The following is a 21,741-nucleotide window of genomic DNA, read 5'->3' as shown; positions in this document are numbered from 1 at the left end:
CTTTTAAAGTATGTCAAATCAAAAAATACGTCAAATAACGGACTTGTGCATGCATTCGAACGATTAGTGGTTTTAATAAACAGATTTCACTGATCACAAATTTGCTAGAAGGTTATTCATTGCCTGAGTAACTCAGGACTATTTTTCGGTGCCGAATTAATTTACATTCTTAACCCTTACTAATTTCGAAAAGTTTAATTCGAAAAACTAAGTTCGAGATATTTATTAGAGTCAGAAACCATAAAGTGAGTTAATTTTTTTTTTTTTTTTTTTTTTTGTAGTTGAAAACCTATGCCAGTTCTTTCATTCCTTCCATCTTTGACCACTTATTATAAAAGCTTTTGAGCTTCTCTGAAGGAGCTTATACCTGAATACCCTGTTAAGCTTGTCTTGAATTATATAACATCCGGAACGAAACGGGAGAGACTTTATACAGTAAACATACATACATATATAAATGATCAGCATGACAAGCTAAGTAGTTTTAGGTATGTCTATCCGTCTATATATACGATATCGCTCTACAATTTATCGAAGCTGCCAATATCTCACCACTATAGAATGCAATTGCCATACAAACAGATTGATCAAGCTGAAGAACGTGGTGCGTAATGACAGTTGGGCAAACTTTTCAACTGGGAAAGAAGGTTCAAATTAAACATAGGAAAATTTGACTGGCGTAAACTATCTGTCTATATATCTCAATAATGGACGATGCAGTTGGTGCGATTATTAGGCATAAGACAGCCTTTTAAGTTTCCGGACCACTGTAGTATATTTCAAGCTGCGGCCTTTGCTATTTCGAAAGCTACGGAGCTGGCCTCTAATGCACCTACAGGCAATTCCAGAGTCAACATCTACGTAGGCAGCCAAACAGCAATCAAGGCAGTAAAGTGTCTTGGGAAGCAGGGCAGCAATGGTAAGTGCAAGAACTTTCACTTCTACTGGGTGCCAGAAGTCATCGAGGGCAATGAAATAGTAGGAATTGCCAAGAATGGTGTACGGCCAGCACCTAAAAAGGTGATCAACATTGGGAAACCCATGCATTGTCTATACGACAGATATATGGACAGAAAATCAAATCCCAATGGAATTTGCTATCAGAGTACAAAACTGCAAAAGTAGATCGTACACAAAGATACACAAAGTTTCTATTGGTACTCAATAGAAGAGACTGTAGGAGCATGATGGCGTCACACGCCCGCAGAATGAGGCTGACAGATCGCGAAGACTGCAGAAAATGTCTAGATCAAAGCACAGAGAAACAATGGAGCATCTCTCGTGCACTTGTCCCGCATTGAGAGGACTACGTGGTAAGCATCTGTTGTCCCCACAGTATGATACACTGGAAGAGGTATCGATAGTGAGGCCACAGAGTCTGTTGAAATTCGCGTCAAGGCCAAGCATTCCAAAGAATGACAATACCTCATGCACCTGTAACTGAACTCCAACTGGTATCGCAAAGGACCAAAACTGGTTCAACCTAGCCTAACCTATGCTACACTAAATGCACCGCCGAAGGATATTATAGCTTCGGTTCAACCGAAGTTAATATTTTTTTTTTTTTTGTTCATGCCATAAATACGATCAGAGGCTTGATAACACCCGGTGGCTTGTTAGCTGTTTTCTGAGTTTTACCGTGACCCGAATTCGAAATCGCAATTCTTTTAGTGGCTTTTAGATACTAAAAACATTTACTGATGTAATTACGGCAGGCTTTGAGCGTTAATTACGCAACTCGTAGAACAAAAACAAAAACCACGCAACAAGTAAACATATTTTTCTTATTGAATTTCATGGATTCCAATAGCCTTTCACCAAATTATTATTTTTTTTTTAATAGTCTTTCTGTACAGTATGTAGGGTTGTATGTGTACACAAATATATTTTCCGCATTTAGCAGCTTAGCGCTGCTATTAAGCAACTAAATGAGTGACCTTTCGCCATCAAAAACCATTGACTTGCACTAGCAGCACTCATGAACACACACACTCACATAACACAAGTAAATAAATTAAGTGCTCCACAAGCCGTCAGTTTTTTCCGTTTTTTTTTTTTTCCTGCATTTGCACGTTAATTCCCCGCCGCTCCCCGCTGCGCTAGCTTTGTATGACGTTTTTCAGCATGATTAGACTTAGTTTAGGTGTTGTGTGCGTATTTCCATACCTATGTATGTATATGTATATTGTAGTAATTGTAACTGTAACTGTGGTGGTTGTGTAGATTATTTGCATTTAATGAAATCGCGTTTAATTAGGCTTATTGCCGCAAACACTGCCACGTGCTGCCGCCGATGTGCATGAACTTGAACAACAATGCAGCCAATATAAACAACAACAACTGGCGGAACAACAATACCAACAATTACGCTTCCGCTATCAATACTCACATCAATACAACAATAAAAACGTCGGCATGTCTGGCCCCATCGCCACCAGCATCGATATCGTTGACATAATCGCCGATGGCATTGCGTACGGCACTGCGGCCGATATTGCCACCGCTGCGTTTGGTGGTAAGTAGGTGTAGTATCCACAACAGCTCTCCTCAAGTCCAAAATTTCTATGTGTGTTGTTGTAATAAATAATTTGTAATTACCTGCGTGTATATATGGTAGTTGGGTATGTGCGTGTGCGTGTGTGTGTGTGTGTGCGTGTGCGGGCACTTTGTTTACAACTTTTGCACAATATCTCTCTAGGCATGCCTTGATTCTCTTCTTTGAAATAAATTCATAATTTAGCACTTATGTACAAGCCGCCGCTGAAACGTTTCATTTGCTTCATTTGAGGAGGAGAAAAATAATTAAAATATTCCAAAATAAATATTTCATATTTTGCTTTGTCGATTCGTTGTGTGTTTATCACAAAGGTTTTGGGGCAATTCATAGCGTTTTCTGGCACTTTTGAAAAAGGGTTCTCTTAAACGTTGTTGACTGCCGCCAACATTTGGCATACTCACATAAAAAAAACGTACATGCACAAAAATCAATATACATACATACATACATACTTAATTACATTTGAACAACACGCCATTAAAGATCTCTTAAAATTAATTGTCTTAATTACCTCTTCCTATTTACAAGTAATAATAATGTTACATCCTCCGCCGCGCTCTTGGCCCTAATAACTTTTTTATTGATTTATTTACTTTTTTTATTTTTGCACTTGTATATTTTATACTTTGAACAGGGTTTAGTCTGTAACACCCAGAAGAAAACGTCGGAGAACCAAAAAAAAATATATATATATATATATGTATACAAGTTGCGTTCCAAAGTCAACAGCACTTAAAAAAAACAGAACAAATGGTTTTTTTGGCAAAATCAATGTATTTTATTCAAAACAGTCTCCTTCTGCTTCAGTACAACTTTTTTCAAGGTCCAAAAGCGTGTCGAACGAGTTTTAGCTCGTTGGCCGGTATGGCTGCCATTAGGCCTTTTCAATGGTCTTTACGTCTGCATAACGCTTTCCTTTCATGGGCAAATGCTTTTTTCGGAAAAGGAAAAAGTCGCACGGTGTCATATCAGGTGAATACGTGGATTGGTTAATGGTTAAAATGTGATTTTTGGTCAAATAATCGGTCACAAGCGTCGATCGATGAGACGGCGCATTATCTTGCAACAAACGCCAACTTCATCTTCGCGATATTCAGGTTGAAGACGTCGAATACGGAGCATCAAACGCGATAAGTCGACGTTTTGGAGATGTCCAATTCCATTACCATGAATTTCAATGATCGAAATCGATGGAATTTCCGGTGATCACGGATTTTCATTGGACCACATGTTGATCGTCGTTTATGTATGTTCTCACGACCACTTTGAAAACGTTTAAACCACTCGTGCACTCTGCTACAGGATAGGCAATCATCGCCATAAACTTGTTTCATCAATTGAAACGTTTTGGTAAAAGTTTTACCAACTCTTTGTTCGAAGCTCATTTTCGCACCGACAACACAAACTTGCTGACACTTAAAACGCAATAATTTCACTTCCAGTCGATAAAATGTCATGAAACTGGACCATCGTTAAAGATTCAGAGAGCGCCTCTTTACTTTGGAACGCACCTTATATAATATGTATGTATAATATAAATATATAATGATCAGCGTCTGTTTTTCTGTACATACATGAGCTAATCCCTTAGCTTTTGAGCTATCAATCTGACATTTTGCACATGTGCTTTTCTCTCTAAGCAGCTGCTCATTTGTGGGAACCGCCGATGTCGGATCACTATGTCATAGAGCTGCCATACAAAATTATCATCAAAAATCAAGTTCTTGTATGGAAAACTTTTTTCTTTTACAAGATAACTTCACCTAATTTGGCAAGCATTATTATATAAAACAAAGGTATAATCTCTGCAATTTTATATTATTGTTTAGATAGGAACACTACAGAATATAGCTGTAATACAAACTGATCGACTAAATTCAAGGTCTTATATGGAAAACTTTTTCATTTTACGAGATATTTTCATAAAATTTTGTACGTGTTATTTTCTGAAGCAACGGTACAATATGCTAAGAAATTGTTCAAATTGGACCACTATAGCATATAACTGCGATACAAACTGTTCTATAAAAACTAAGTCCTTGTATGGATTTTTTTTTTTTTGTCAATATATCTTCACGAAATTTGGCATAGATTTTTTGCAAGACTCCGCTACAATAACCAAACGAATTGTCCAGATCAAATTACTATGAAATGATCTCGTATGGAATACTTTGTATTTGTGATGGGTGTTATAGTTTCGATTGTTATTATTTTATCCAAATTTCTTTATTTTTTTTTTTTAATTCTGCGCTCATTAATCCATTTTGTTTTCGCTTTAATTGTTGTGTTTGTCAACTAATTTACAATTTTTCTCACTTACTTTACTCATTTAGTAATTTCGAAATCAATTGAAACTAATTTGTAACTCCTCTCAATTCATGCAGCAACAACCGCTCCACTCGCTGTAGATGTGCCTGAGACCTCGTATTCCAGCAGCGAAGATGAGGAAGATTTCTATGATGCAAACGATGATCCATTCACCAGTATGGGAAATTCGCCGAGCTAGTAAGTACAAAAAGCTTAAAATATTAGTAAATAAGTTGTAATTGGGCATACATGCCAAACGGTAATTTAATAATCACGGTAACGGTACTTAGTAATCACATAATATAACTCATGATAATACAAATTTGTTTAGCAGTTTTAGGAGCGAATTAATAACACTATAATTTGGTGCGCAAGCTGTGAAAATTTTAATAAGCTATTCTTAGGGTAGTATACTCTCTGGAATTTGACACCAGAAATAGGTTTGAAGAAGAAACCATTTCCCCAAAATTGACGGCACTTCTTAAAAACACTTATCTTGCCTTCTCTCTTGCAAAGTTCTGCTCAAAAAGTGTATGGTATAGTGGAAATATTTACGTTTATTGCTTAAGAAAAAATTTGTTGCATACCGGTAGGCGCAAACTAAAACTAATATAATTTCATTGAATATATACATATATCTGAAATTTTCATTACAATACCCTGGGCAGGGTATATTAAGTTTGTCACGATATTTGCACGCCCAGACGGAAACGTTGTAGACTTTTTAAATAAATGCTCAGCGTGACAAGCGGAGCCGGTTTAGTCCAGTTTTTGAGATATTAATATGAAAATTTGCACACGTGTTTTTCTCATCAAGAAGCTGTTCATTTGTGCGTACTGCCGATATTGGATCACTATAACCTATAATTGTCATACAAACTGAACGATCGGAATCAAATGCTTGCATGGAAACTTTTTCTTATGACAAGTTATCTTCTCGAAATTCGGTTTTTATTATTGCTCACGACAACGCTATAATCTCTGAATAAATTATTCAGATCAGACCACTATATTATATAGCTACCATAATAAATGAATGATCAAAATTATATTCTTGTATAGAAAATCTGTCTATTTGTAGAGATATCTTCATGAAATTTGGCATAGATTATTGGTCAAGGTAACCTTATAATATCCGAAATAATTGCTCACATCAGAGCACTATAGCATATAGCTGCCATACAAAGTGACCCATCAAAAGGAAGTTCTTTTATGGAAAACTTTTTTATTTAACGAGATATCTTCACGAAATTTGGTTTTTATTGTTGCTCACGACAACGCTATAAGCTCTTAAGAAATTATTCAGATCGGACCACTATATCATATAGCTACCACAGAAAATGAATGATCAAAATTATATTCTTCTATAGAAAATCTGTCTATTTGTAGAGATATCTTCATGAAATTTAGTATGGATTATTGGCCAAGGTAACCTTATAATATCCGAAGGAATTGTTCACATCAGAGCACTATAGCATATAGCTGTCATACAAAGTGACCCATCAAAAGGAAGTTCTTTTATGGAAAACTTTTTTATTTAACGAGATATCTCCACGAAATTTGGTTTTTATTGTTGCTCACGACAACGCTATAATCTCTTAAGAAATAATTCAGATCGGACCACTATATCATATATGTAGCTGCCATAGAAAATGAATGATCAAAATTATATTCTTGTATAGAAAATCTGTATATTTGTAGAGATATCTTCATGAAATTTGATAAAGATTATTGGCCAAGGTAACCTTATAATATCCGAAGGAATTGTTCACATCGGAGCACTATAGCATATACTAGCTGCCATACAAACTGACTCATCAAAATCAAGTTCTTATATGGAAAACTTTTTTATTAACAAGATAACTTCACGGTTTTCCATATAGACTATTATCTAATGCATCCCTACAATTTTTGAAAAACAAAAAAATTTTAGATCGGACCACTATAGCATAAGTTGCCATATAAATTGATTTATCAAGATCAAATTCTTGTAAGGCATCTTTTGTATTATTGTTAAGGAAGTTCACCTTTTCCAATTTTTTTAAAATAATTTTTTACTTTCATGCAAGTTTCTTTACTACTTTTTTGCTTAATTTTGTGCTTTACTCTCAATGAAACAATTTATCATTTTAAAGCCACCTCTCAACCGCTGCTGGATTTCTATGAGCAGCTTTTTTATTGCAAAAATATATACATAATCTTGACATTGCTTGGTGAAGTGAGCAGCACTGTTGGAAAGAGCGCTTCATCTGTAATACCGAAATTTTCCGCAACCCACAGTCGTCTCACCACCCACTGAGCGACAGTAACCCTTTCGCCTACTGCGGTCTCTTCAAATCTGCTCACCTTCATGTTCAAATTTTCTATTTCCCTCCTAGCAATTGCAAACGTTGACTGACTTGTCTATGTTTTATTCTTTATATTTGTAATTTTTGCATTTATTGTTGTTTTTTCTAGTTTATACCTGCAAGGACATGCCCAATGAAATCGATACACTTGTAATTGAAATTTTATATCGAAATGCAGCGATTTGGAATGATTTTTCTGTTTACTTTTTTGTTCGGTTTTATTGTTGTTTGTTTGCTGTTGTCATCATTCTTGTTTGCTGTTGTTGTGATTCTTGTTTGTTTTTCTAATGTTCTTTATTACGTTTTCTGCTACAATGAAACGATGACAACAACAAACACACACACACTCACATTGCATGAGTTGAGTCTATAGTCATCTATAGTATCATTCATAATTTCGTATTTTCGCCTGCTGTTTGTAAGCAGCATCTATAATTAACCGCACTCTCGAGTGGAATAACTGAACGACTGTCGGCTGCCCATAAAAGATATGCTGATGAATGCGCGCACACAATAGAAGAATGTACAATTTCAGTGCAACGCAGTTGTCTCGCAGCTTTGCAGCGGATTGTCTTGCATATTTCGGCCCTAAAAACCATGCGAAAGACAACCACAACAACAACAAAGAAAATATAATTTTGAATAAAAAATTGAATGTGAATTTCACGTCAAAATATTGTGATTCGCATGAGTTTACGTAATGTTGAGCGCAAATCGGCGGCTCCAGTAGACGACGAAAGTGGCGTGTAAGTGTGAAATGAAAATTGATCAAAAGATAAGTGCAAACAAATACAAAAAATGAATTAATGAATTCCGATTTAATACTGAACACTATACTATATGTATAATATATATTTAAATAGGTGCATATGTGTGCATGTGTGTGTGTGTGTGTGGCAAATTCGTTGACATTGAAAATCCACTTGATTTATGGTTTAATTGATTGCTTGTCATAATGCAGGCGCAGCGACAATACCGTTATGTCAACCGCCTAGCCGCGGCATTCACTTTAACTCTGTTGGCTCGACGCAAGTTCAAGGTCGCGCTCAGCCAACCAAAAAGTCGCACCAAAAGTGCTCGAGCGGAAGTCGTAATGGCACGCTTATAATATCCGCAGCGTGGTATAGCTAAAATAGCGCGTTTTAAGCGCAGACCTACGCGCTTGTTAATCAGCTGGGCGGCGTAAGCCAGCTGTTGGAGCGTTGGCAGCGTCAAGTGCACAATTAGCGCACACCAAAGTGGCCACAAGCATATGTAGTAAGCAACCACATGCGTTGCTCCGTTACTCGTTATTAAGCACTTGAGGCGTCTTTAACTACATCTATGTATGTACATATGTATGTATGCGCGTTTATATCCATATCTCAATTATATAGCCAAAGTGTCGCGCCATCTTCAGTATCTTTAGCTTTTGTGGGTGTGTAAATGTCAAAATACTTGCCACAAAAAACAACAAAACTAAATTTTTTCTAATTTTTATTTTTGCTTTCTCTCTTTTCTGCTCGTATTCGCGTTGTTTTTGTGTAAAATTTCGTGTTTTGTTGTGTTTATATTTTAACTCTTTCTTCCACACATACAGCTTTCTTTATATGCGTGCGTGTGTGTGTGACAGTAAGTAGTAGAGAGCACAAAATGAGTTCTCTCTCAGCGTTTTGCTTCGCTAAGCGTCGCATCCTTTCTGGTGACATGCGCTTTAACGGTTTAAATTGCTATCACGAGCTGAAAGTGTTTACTTTTCTTAGACCTGCATACTTAAGAGGATAATTCTGAAGTAGCTAGGCATATATAGGGTTTTTCAATAGGGCACTACAAAAGTAGACCGCTAGGGACAGCAAACGGTGCCATATTTTTTCCGCTATTTTGATTTTTCCCTTCAGTAGTGTTTGCCATTTCATCGTGGAAAGAAATTCGACCCAACAGCGAGTAGAAATTATTATTAGTATTTACTACAGCAATTCCGAATCAGTGGCCTCAACTTTAAGAGCGCTATGTCCAATTTATGGTCGTCATAATCATCCTGTCAGAGAGTCAGTTGTGCGTCTAGCAGAAAAATTTCAATCACCAAGCACAGTATAAAATGTTCCCCCGCCAGTCAGACAAAGAAGTGCCCGCATTTTCAAGCATATTGCTGCCATTAGCGCAGCAAATGAGGAAGAGCCAAATCAGTCTGCGCAACGTCGGTCTTAAGCGTTCGACGTCGATGTGACGAATTTTGCTAAAAGATCTTGGCCTACATATTTACAAGATCAAATTAAAGCACGAACTGAAGCCGCTCCACCAGAATAGTCGTATGTTCGTGAATCGGGCGGAGCAACAATTTAAAAATGATCCAGATTTTCTTCGAAAAGTTATCTTCAGCGATGCGGCACGATGAGACTATTTCCTGTGGGTTCAAATCTATGGTCTATGCCCAACAAGTTATTGATGAATTCGTACGAATATCGAACGTGAAATTGCAGCAGTATCGGCCGATTTATGCTTGAAAATTTTCGAAAATTGGGTTCAGCGCCTGGATTTCTGCAAGCTTGCCCGTGGTGGCCATGCAAGAAATCGAGTTCCATACATAATGGCATTGAATGTACTTTCACAGGAATAAATAATTTCATTGATATCCCAAACCGGGGGTTTTTTTTTTTTTGTAAGAAAACTTTTGTAGCGCTCTTATTGAAACCCCTTGATTTATTTTATAAAAAAACAAATGTTTGAAAGCTTCTCCAACCAACTTTAATATTCGTCTTGACGCTATTTGAAATTATGGTTTGAAGCGCATTCAAACTGATGATGGGTTTTTGTGAGAGGATTTTGAATTATTCAATTATTTTGCTTTTTGTTGTTGTAATATTTACTAATTACTGCATAGAAAGGTAAAATCGATTAATAGCTTTGCATTATTGATAGATATATATTAGGGCTTTCTTTTAAAAGGACTTAGTTTTATGAATATAATCTTCGCAAAATACATCAAAGAGGATCAAGCTCTTTTTCTAAAGCTCATTCAAATCATTCAGTCTAAAATTCGTTCCGACCACTTAGATGCAGCGAAAAGTCGAAAGTCGAAACAAGAGAAAACGTTAACATCGGCTGTATCGAAGCGAGAACACCCTTCATAAATAAAGAAGTTTTCATACCAGAACTTTATTTTGATCGGCCAAATTGTATGACAGCTATATGTTTTAGTATCCTACCTGGAAAATTTCTTCAGATATCGCAGCGTTGCCTTGGAAAATAATTCATGCCAAATTTCGTGAAGATATCTCATCAAAAGGAAAGTTAGTTACAGTTAGATTCTTCCAGTATTGGTTTATCGGATTTAAATCTAAACAGAGAGAGACTACGACGGCTTTTGGTGTTGTTCACAGTAACTTAAAATATTCATTTCGGCAAAAAAATAGATTGAAAATGCAAACATTTTCGAACGATTGCTTTTTACAACTTTTGACTTGAATAAACTCATCAAGAGTGGATAGATGAACGTAACGGCTTGAAATGTTGTAGCGCTGTTGGTGTAATTAGTTAAACCTATTTAAAATTTAGAAACATTTCACACAAACCGTAACTAGTGACAGTAGACAGTTGATCCCTTGATTTGCCATTTCTCGAAGCTAAAAGAACTTACAAAACTTAGTTTGTCCTAATGCTACTCATTTCTTTGTGTCGTAAGTTGTCTACAATCGACCATTTGCTCGACATCATTTTTATATGACAGGCGACACCCCCTCTTCTTCGTTCTACTTCCATAAATGCGAAAAGAACGTACAATACCCATACTTCTCGATGACTTCGATTTCATGACATGCCTTTCAATAGAGACTGGTTTTTACCAAGTCATCTGTCTGCCAATAAGAAGCAATAATTATTCCTTATGTATCCAAAAATTCAGTTAATAGTATACATTTTGAAAAAAAAAGTACCCGGAAAATGAAAATAAAACGCAAAATATTTAATTTTTCATCAATATTTATTTTATAGCCTTCAAATTAATCCCCACCAGATATAAAAAAAACTTTTGCCAATGATTTTTCCAGTCTTCACTCACTCTTCATAAGCTCTTTTTGGGATGGTTTTAAGCTCCTTCAGCGAATTTTGTTTTATCTCTTCGATCGACTGAAAACGGGTTCCACGGAACGGCAATTTCAATTTGAGGAACAAGCAAAAATCACTGGTGAATACGGTGATTGATCAGTGGTATTCGTTTTTGACTTTAAATTCGGTCACCGTCGTGGCTCGATGCACCGTCCCACGTATCATCGCGTAAAATCCATCAATTGTTCTTCCACAATTTCGTCAAATGACCGTCTGTTCCTCCGGAACAAAATCATGATGCACCAAACCAAGAATATCGGAAAAATGACCATCGCCATGATTTTTGTGCCGCTTTAGCGTGATTTTTTTGATTTTATCTCGTTTTTCCCCTTCATTCCGCTGATTTTTCGACTTGTTTACGGGTCGAACTCATAAACCCATGTCTCATCGACAAGTGTAACGTTCTTCATGAATGTGGGATCGGACTTCGCACGAAATTTCTCTTTTGAAAAATGTCAGCTTTATCGGGACGAGTCGAGCAAGAACATGTTTTATGCCCAAAGTATCCACCTAAATCTTTCTAACGGACTCGTGAGAGATATCGAACGTGATTGCCATCCCTCTAGCACTTGCATGACGACTTTCAAGCATCATATTCTTCACTTTTTTTTTTTTTAATTTTCATCAGTTGAAAAGGTCGATGGTCGTCCAGAAGGTGGCATGTCTTCAACGATATCTCGACCGTATTTGTAGACCACTCGAAAGACATTTGTATGCTGATTCCCGTGTTTATGAACTATTTATTTAAAATGCAGGAGAATGTACTAAATAAAAAATTTCACTACATACACATTGCTTTTGGAGAGTTTATTGGATTTCATCTTATGTGCGGTTATTACAAAATTCAATACTTAAATTCCCTCAGATTTAACGCCGCAACATTAACAAGTTCCTCTTCATCATTCCACACATTTGCTCTTTACTCTTTCTTCTCTCTCTCTCTCTCTCTCTCTCTCGCTCTCTCGCTCTCATGAATCATATATATGTAAAATGCCGTTCTCTTTTACACTTGACTGCCGGCGGCACCTAAAAGCATGCCTGTTAACTGAAGTGTACTCTAAAATGTTACATGCGCCCTGCACACTCACATCCTACACAACCCAACTGTGCGGTAACTATTTTCACGACAGCCAGTAGTGCCTCGGCTTTGCTCAAGTATCGACTATATTTACTTTAAAAAACAAATAAAACAACGAAAAACCGCAAATTTTATTGCTTTCAAAGAATCGACATAAATTATTTTGCCACACAAAATTTACAAATAAATCTAACTTGTAAAACCATTGTATTAGTTTTACCGTTAAACTGCTGAAGCGGGTCGTCAAAGTTAATGTGAAGACAAAGGAAAGGTTTTGTGCTAAATTCGCTTGTAAAGCGCAACAAAAACACAAAATTCGATAAAACCGTCGAAAATTTTCGTTGAAATTTGGCATGTTTTCAAGTGGATATGACGCATCTCGATGGCAGATGACGTTGCCGATTGTTGCCGTCCGCCTGGCGCTCGCCATTGTGTACTAATGCCATAGAGATTTGCTTGTTTGTTTGTGCCGTGTATTGAATATTTCATTGTGCTCAGCATTTTCGAGTCGATTTGAGTATGCAATAAATTAAATTGAGCGCAAACGTTCAAGCGCCTAGAATTATGCAAGACATTATTGCTGGCATTTAATGGCATTGGGTCGTGCATGAATAGCCGGTCGACATAGATTCGCCATAGCGGGACTCAATATTTAACGCGAGAAAACAACAAAAAATCACAACACGCTCGCACACACATAACGGTATATTACTCGCAAATGTGACTGCTCGCCGCACAGTCACGGAGTTAAGCGCACAGCAGCCGAGACGAGGACTTGCATGCGTGACACGCACACACACGCACACAAAATACTGTTTACGACAGATTTACGCGTAACGCAAACACGCCACACACACTTACGCGATACTTAAGGCAATCCAGCAGCAGTCATACGCGCCGACAGCCAGTTAGCCCGGCAGCCAGTCGGGCCATCAGTCACTGAGCCTTCCAAAGCTTCTTGACTTATACGCCGCAAATATTTGCACGCACAGCTGACAAGGCAGGCTGTTACTAGTGCCCTAGTGTGTGTGTGTGTGTGTGTTTTCCTAGTGCACTATATACACAGGTGGTCTTGAAGTGAGTGGACATGTTCAAGAAATGGGTGCGACGTGTCAGTTTCAGGTACGTGCGGGGATTTCAGTTCATACAAACGCCATATTCATGCATGTTTTATAGTTTCCTGCATCTATTCCATATGTGTGTGTGTGCGTATGTTTTTATGTACATATTTATTATATTCGTCCTTCACTCGTTTACTTTACTATCACGGTAGTTTGATGTCTTTGTTGGCACAAATCAGCGTTTTGTTGCATCTTTTTACAGTTCCATAAATATTTAATGGCTATGTCAGAATATTTAGCCGCCTTCATAACATGAGGGTGGCACAGTAAGGATATGCGGTTTGATATATTTCTTGAACGTAAACGAATTTGATAATGAAAATGAGCTTTGTGACTTTATAGGTGAAAAATAGTTGGTAAAATCATTTCTTGGCAAAAGTTGGGTGTGAATAGATCTCCAAAGACGTTGAATTGCGTTCAGTTCATTAAAAATCTATAAATTTTTTGATAAACCCGTTCAATTCCAATACTATGTATGTTAATTATTATTCTTCTTTACTGGCGCAGACACCACTTACGCAGTTACAGCCTACTTACGAAGGCTTTTTTCTTTTTGCAATGTGGCGAAAATTGCAGATTCCAAGAGTAGCCAGGTTCTTCTCCATCTGGTCTTTCCAGAGGAGTGGTGGTCCTTGCTCTGATTCCCCCTTCAGATACGTGAGTACTGCTTGGAATACTCTCAGAGCTGGAATGTTTTCATCCATTTGGACGACACTCTTTTAAGGGGGGTTTCACAGTTTCAAAAAATCTAAAAAATTGTTTGTTCTTATTAAATTCTATAACATCTCTATAATATTGTCCTAAATTCCTAAATTTTCAAGTTGATCCGACTTATAGTTTCGGAAATACAACCTTGAAAAGGTGGACGCTTGAGGTCAGGTATAGGCTGAGGGTGCAGTAGGTAAAACTTTAAACGCGTTTTTCTCAAAACTATGTTTTCAAAGTCGGTTGTCAAGATTTCTCGCGAACTACTTAACCGATCTTGCTGAAATTTTCCAGAGGTCTTCAAGATAACATTTACAAGGTCTTGAGCGAAGCTGTAATTTAAAAAAATGTCGAGAAATTTTCATCGAAATTTGCATTTTTTTTATAAAAACATCTGCCAAAAATCCAAGTTTTTTTGGTTTTACTTTGTCCAATACCTAGTTTATTGTCTTTACTAAAACACGTATTTTTTATTTTTATTTGAGATGATCTTGAAAGAAGCTTTGCTGACAACACGGATGCACCTTTTTTCCGAGGGACTGCCGCAAATGGCGTCGGAATGACTGCTATTTTGAATTTTTTTTTTTGTTGAAAATTTTACAAAATGTTTATTAAATATGAGTCTTAAAAAAAAAATCATTAAAATATTTCATTTTTTATGTTGACGGGTCTTTTATCTTTCACACAATATGCTCGATACAACCTTATTTGGGATGCTGAGGAGGCTTATCCCACGGTAGTTGGCGTAGCGCAGATTGTGGGGTCTCCCTTTTTGTGGTTTGTGCAGAGTACACTTAAATGCCAATCGTCGGGCATGCTTTCATCCGTGTTTTAATAGCTCGGCCGGCAATCCATCGGTCCCCGCCGATTTGTTGTTCTTCAGACGGGTAATGGCTACTCGAACTTCTTCATGGTTCTGCAATGGAACGTCTGCTCCATTGTCATCGCTTGGGGAATCGCGTTCGCCTTCTCCTGGTGTTATGCTTTCACAGCCATTCAGCAGGCTGGAGAAGGGTTCCCTCCATAATTTCAGTATGCTCTGGACATCAGTCACGAGTTCACCTTTGCGGGTTCTGCAAGAGCAGAGTACAACTATTCTAGTACCTTTTTTATAAGAAGAAATTACAAAAGTTAAAACAATATTTATAGAGACATATATTTTTGGAGATATCTAGATATTTCAAGAGCTCTCCATAACGTCAAAAATGTAAATTTACTTTTTTAAACTAAAATAAAAAATTCGTAATTAAGAAGCAGTAAAAAATTAAATTAATTAAAACTGTGATAAATATATTTATTTTATTAATAAATAATATACATATTATATTTATAATAATTTTTAAATATTTTTTAATATGAATATAAAATATTTCAATTAATTTTCAACGCCAATTCTATTTTATTTACCTTCACAGCGCCACGCGTGGTTTTTCCGTGGAAACCACATCGCCAACCTATGAAAATGCACCGGAAACACAACCACAAAAGGGTAGCGCCTCAGTGGACGCCAGCGCCAAGTCTTCGATTGTCGATCGTCTGGATGATTATCAAACAGCATTGACAACGGTAGCAGAGACTTTACCCGCCGGTACGCCGACAAGCGCTACAGCGTCGACGACGCAACCGTTAAGTAGCGCGAAAACATTCCAAAAGTACGGCGATGATGATGGATCCATCGATTATGATGCACTCTACGAAGAGGAGGAGGACTCGACGATCAGCATGGAAGCGCATGGTTCAATGATATCACATCTCATATCACAAGTGAAGATCGGCATGGACCTTACGAAGGTCGTGCTGCCCACTTTCATCTTGGAGCGACGCTCATTGCTGGAAATGTACGCCGATTACTTTGCACATCCGGATCTCTTTCTACGGTATTTTCAAAGCAACATGAGTTGTGTGTGTGTGTGTGTGAATAATTATTTAATGGCTTTTTGCAGAATTGCTGAGATGGAATCGCCACGCGAACGCATTGTAGAGACATGTCGGTGGTATTTGAGTGCCTATCACGCTGGTCGTAAAAGTGCGGTGGCCAAAAAACCATACAATCCCATATTGGGCGAGGTGTTTCAATGCTACTGGGATTTGCCAGGTACGTACGACTATCGTATTTAACCCCGGACGGCCTTCGCTATTTTGCCCCTGTTTGGAAAACACGCTATGATTTTTATTCGAATCGAGTAAAAAAGCACGACCAGGGTTAAAGAAATGTATGAAGCCCGAAATAAATAGTTTACCGTTTCCACGAACTCTGTGCCCGTTCCCAGTACAGTTTCGTCTGAGTAATCGTTTCGGACCCTAAATAAAAAATTGTTTAACTAGACAAAATTCCTCAATTGAAGAATTGATTATTCATTATATTCTATCACTACAACCACATCTTTCTCATTCTGTTGCTTCTGAATCGCTCCTATCTTTGTATTTCAAAATTTTAGTGAGCAGTTTGCTAAATAATGCTTACCATTTCAGGCGAAACACCCGATGAACAAGTAGTCAAAGATGGGCCTGTGCCCTGGTGTCATCGCAATCAGCTGACGTTTTTAGCCGAACAGGTTTCGCATCATCCGCCAAGTGCGTATTCAAATATATTTAAATCTTGCGTTGTAAAAGAAAGAATTTACTTTTAATTTTTTCGTTGCAGTTTCCGCCTTCTATGCTGAGCATGTCAATAAGAAAATTACATTTTCCGCGCACGTTTGGACGAAATCGAAATTTCTGGGCCTTTCAATTGGCGTACACAATATCGGTGAAGGTATTGTAACGCTGGTGGATCACAGTGAGGAATATATTGTCACGTTTCCGAATGGCTACGGCAGGTGTGCATTCCATGAAATACGAAAATGTACCCATTGCACCTATTTTTATGCACCTTTCTTCTTGTTAGATCTATTTTAACCGTCCCTTGGATCGAATTGGGTGGCACCGTCGAAATACGTTGCCCGCAAACCGGTTATCACGCTACAATTGAGTTCTTAACCAAGCCATTTTATGGCGGCAAGCGCAACAAAGTGACGGCTGAGGTGATATATGTATATATAAAAATTATATAATTATTATGCTAACTGTATTCTCTGCTTTCATTCTTTGTAGATTTACGCGCCCAATGAGAAGAAACCGTTTGTTTCGATAGCGGGCGAGTGGAGTGGCCTCATGGAAGCCAAATGGCATGATAAAAATGTAATTTTTGCTTTTTGACGTTTGTGTATTAACAGTTTATTTAAGTTTTTTGTACCTTTCAGTATGCTTGTGTAATTTTATTAACCGAAATTTGTAATGCTAAACATTTCCTAATCACACCTAATTTCTCTCTATATGTTTATGACTAAGTTTTCATATATGTATGTATGTTTTGCAAACAGTAACCTACAAACGTTCAACCTCTCTCTCTCTCTCTCTTAACTCAACTAAACTCAACTCAACAACTCACTCCGTCCTAACCTCTAAACAAAACAAAACTACACCAAAACGATTATTGTACTTCTCTCTTAAATATTTTGAGCCAGTTACAATTCCAGTTTACTTTGTTTATCTAGAAAATTAAATTACTACTAAGTATCGTTATTTGTTTACCTCTCTACTGCATTGATGTTCTGTATACATTTGTGTGTGTATTTTATTTGTTACTGAAAATTTCTCCTAAACTAACCTCAAATTCAAACTAACAAAAACTCTACCGTATATATATATAGTTACATACATATATACATACTAATGTTTGTGCATATACGTGTATGTATTTGTTGTGTTCAGTTTATGTGTAAAGACAATAATTTGTGAAAATGCTAAATTTTAAACATGCAAAAATGTTTAATTTTTAATTTTCTAGAAAACTGAAGTATTCGTAGACGTAAATCGTATTCCAATATTTAAGAAACAAGTTCGACCAATCGTTGAACAAGAAGAATATGAATCCAGACGCGTTTGGAAGGAAGTGACCGCGGGACTCAAGTAAAACAAATTTTCATACTATTTTACTGTTATATTAATTCAAGCTTTTATTATTATTATTATTTTTTGTTTTTGTTGGAACCTTTCAACTAAAAAATTCTTTCTCTTCACATAGATTTAATGACATCGAAAAGGCCACAAATGCTAAATGTGCCGTGGAACAAATACAACGTGATGAAGCGAAGAATCGCAAAGACACAGAAACACAGTGGGAACACAAGGTGAGTGCATGCACATATAATAAATAAGATTGGCATTATTTAAAAAATAAACCCAAAATTTAATTTTTGAAATTGCAAACTTTTGCATTTAAACCTCCAAGTGAAAAGAAAAATTAAATAGGTAAAATAGTTCCTGAAATTAAAAATTTAAATAATTTGAGATATCTTGAAGAATAATTGATGGTATAGAGTTAACACTTTAAGAAACTGCTAGTGAAATTTCAGATTTGTTTTAAGCAGTGAAGAGAAGCAGCAGCATATTTATTTTGCTGTTGTTGTAAATGTATAAAAGACAAATAGATTTAAAACCGATCTGTTAAAGTTTCGTTGGTCTAATTACCTTTATAACGGTTATATTGTCTGATAGCTAGTGATAAATTTGAAATTATTATATCCTGAAAAATTTTTCAATGAAAAGCTGGAAACACCTTTATTTATGCCGGACAAAATATCCCTTCACATGCTCATTTTCTATAGCATTAAAGTTATATCCTGCCTTCTATCTACATCAGGCAGCTATATGCTACAGTTGTCCGATTTGAAGAATGTTATCGGAGACTGCTGGTATATCGTGACTTTGGACCACAATCTATGTCCATAAATGGAATTGATTTTGATGGCCAATTTGTATGGCAGCTACTTACATATATTCAATAGAGCTCCAATATCGAAAGCTCCGACAAATAAGCAGCTTCTTAAAGAGTAAATGACCTTTTCAAAATTGTATACCGTTATCTCAAAAACTTGCTGAGTACTTGCTCCCTATTAAAACCTAGTTCCATTCCGGTTATTACAGCCTTGAGGATAGTACCCTAGCAAAATGGGATGATGAATGACTTGTAGAATTTGGTCTTTGTTCGTCGAAAGAGAAATTTTTACTTCTCTATTGTCTTCTCAGTCCGAAGTAGCTCCTGTTGACAGGAGTTATTTTGCTTTGGATTTCGAAGCTGACGATGTTCATGCTGGTTCCAAGATAAAGGAAATAATCTACGACTTCGAAGTTATGTCTGTCAACACTGACGTGGAAGACAAGTCGCGAGTGCGATGCCTTTTTCTGTGATGATTGGAGATATTTCGTCTTGCCCTCGTTCACTACCAGATTCATTTGCCTCGCTTTGAGGCCGCCGCCGTCTGGATAAAGAAGGTAGAACTAAGGTCGCGGTTGTTGTGGCCAATGACATCGATGTCATCGGTGTACGCCAGCAGTTGTACACTCTTGTAGAAAATTGTACCTTCTCTATTGAATTCTGTAGCTTGAATTATTTTCTCCAGTAGTAGTTTAAAGAAGTCGCACGATAGGGAGTCGCCTTCTCTGGGACCTCCTTTGATATCGAACTGCTTGGAGAGATCCTTCCCGACTAACCATTTAGTCTAACAAAACCCACATACCTTACATCTATTTTTTGTCTAATAAAACACGTTCGTTTTCTATAATTTTCAATAGAAGACGATACTAACAAAGAACCTGATCTATAATAGAATGATCTATAATCGTTAGCGTGGAATGAAGCCCAAATAAGGTCTCTCCAGCACAATTTTCAAGAATATCCATGAAAATTTTAATTAAATTACACAACAATAAAAATTTAAATTTTGAAAACTTATTCTAAAAATAATTCACCCTTCGAAATTTGGTTATTTAGCTAAGAGCTATTGCTTCACTTGCTCTGGTGCATAATAATAAAATAGGATTTTATAGAACCCTGGTGTATTTGAAAACATCAATCGCAGTTCAAGTAGTTTCTTTAAGCTCGCAACACGCTGTCTGCATGTAGTATTTTCATAGACACCTAACTCCTACAGCACCATTATTTATGTATACCTATATACATACATGATAACTGTCTTCTCCATAAGGTGCAAAGTTGGTTAAATAATTGGATTTATCAACTTTTCGTTAGTTTAGCTAGACTCTGAACCCCAGAAAATCATATATCTCACTCTTTCCCTCTCATCCTTTGTAAAAATTAATTGAACAAATCTGAAAATAAACAATTTAAATAATTCTAATAATCACTAAAAAAAATTAGGTTATAAAATAATTTAAGAAAATTATAAAAAATTAAATTGTAAATTTTTATGCGTTTGGATTTCCTTACTACACATCATCATTTGCATCAAATCAAGTTTTCGCATGAACTCCAACAATTCTTAAAACCAAAATAAAACATAATTCGATTTCCATTTTCCTCTTCTACCCCGTTTTACAGTATTTCCGGCCCGTTGGCGATAACTGGATCTACGCTAAGCCACTTAGCCAGCGCGTTTATCAGCAAGAGAAGGAGAGCAAAAGATAATAAAGATGTCACGGCAATCAAACACCACCAGGCACCGAGACCGAAACTCCGACGACAAGTGAAGATAAATTGGAAGAAGAACAAGAGCAAGACTAAAAAGATTACAAATAAACTAGTAAAATGGTGTAAATGTATGCGAAAGCAGCTGATGTGTGTGTGAAAAGCGATTTTTAAGCTGTAGCATACATACAAACAAGCATTCATATCAAAGAACGTGCCGACGTAAAGAGCTGACGATGACGAAGACGCCAAGGGCAGAGGAGTAGAGTGGAGTGCACATAGGAAGCTCACACCCCAGTACACTACTATAATTTAAGATGCAGTCATGTGCTACATTTCAGAAATGTTCGTAGTTACTAACGCAGACACACGACGCAAAGGACAACGAAGACGGATGTAAAATGCAATTAGAAATAGAAATGATGTAAACGAAATAGACAATGCTGTGAGGTACAATATTCCTGCATCCCCCCGGACTACTTTTGGACAGCATTATATTGCCGCCTAGGTGCAATACGTAGATACGCATCGTTATGTCTGTATGGGCACGCATGTGGTGTGGCGAGCGTGTGCGAAATGCGAAATGGTTGTGTGACGGTCGAAAGAGTTACGGATGCGCGCCGTTGATATATATACATTACATGCATACATACAAACAAAGATATGCGAACCTGTAGCTGTTAAGCCAATGTTGCCGGAACATATAAAAAAATCGTATTAAAATAGGTTAAATGCAAATAAAATTTACAATTTACTTTATTGAAGAAACCAACAAACTGATAACCAACCACAATTTAATATAGCACTCGTAAGGCGTTTTAAGTGAAATTGTAAAAATTAACTAAAATACACAAAAGCAACAACAACAAAAATCTCCAATGCAATAATACAAGCAAACGTACATATAAATACATACATACATGCATATATTTAGTAAAAGTGTAACGAAGCAAGTGAAAATTGAATAAAAATAAAAATAAAAATAAAAATTATAAAAAATATAAATTAAACAAAACTAACAATAAGAACAATGTGCGCAAGCGCAACTTGCTTGCGTTCATATCGCTGCTAGC

General features: G+C 36.7%; 1 protein-coding gene across 4 annotated transcripts in view; it reads left to right on the top strand.

Annotated features, from left to right (window-relative positions):
• Positions 1–21,370, top strand: part of LOC108971213 (oxysterol-binding protein-related protein 9) — a 36,690-nt gene extending 15,320 nt beyond the window's left edge. For 2 of the 4 annotated variants that reach the window (XM_018937107.1, XM_018937106.1), the window contains exons 7-17: positions 2,258–2,515; positions 4,942–5,062; positions 15,615–16,076; positions 16,143–16,294; positions 16,672–16,773; positions 16,844–17,018; positions 17,087–17,222; positions 17,293–17,379; positions 18,029–18,150; positions 18,266–18,371; positions 20,582–21,370. In XM_018937107.1, the coding sequence (XP_018792652.1) occupies positions 2,258–2,515; positions 4,942–5,062; positions 15,615–16,076; positions 16,143–16,294; positions 16,672–16,773; positions 16,844–17,018; positions 17,087–17,222; positions 17,293–17,379; positions 18,029–18,150; positions 18,266–18,371; positions 20,582–20,668 (1,808 nt within the window). In that variant the 3' untranslated portion in view covers positions 20,669–21,370. Of the gene's footprint in view, positions 1–2,257; positions 2,516–4,941; positions 5,063–12,605; positions 13,496–15,614; positions 16,077–16,142; positions 16,295–16,671; positions 16,774–16,843; positions 17,019–17,086; positions 17,223–17,292; positions 17,380–18,028; positions 18,151–18,265; positions 18,372–20,581 lie in introns of those variants that run through there. The other 2 variants (XM_018937108.1, XM_018937109.1) reach the window with 2 other exon arrangements.
• Positions 21,371–21,741: the final 371 nt, after the last annotated feature.

This window comes from Bactrocera latifrons, unplaced genomic scaffold, assembly GCF_001853355.1.
Source record: "Bactrocera latifrons isolate USDA-ARS-PBARC rearing strain unplaced genomic scaffold, ASM185335v1 scaffold_33, whole genome shotgun sequence".
Taxonomy (NCBI): Eukaryota; Metazoa; Arthropoda; class Insecta; order Diptera; family Tephritidae; genus Bactrocera; species Bactrocera latifrons.
The sequence above is the reverse complement of the archived record's forward strand: the minus strand, read 5'-3'. Positions and strand labels throughout refer to the sequence as shown.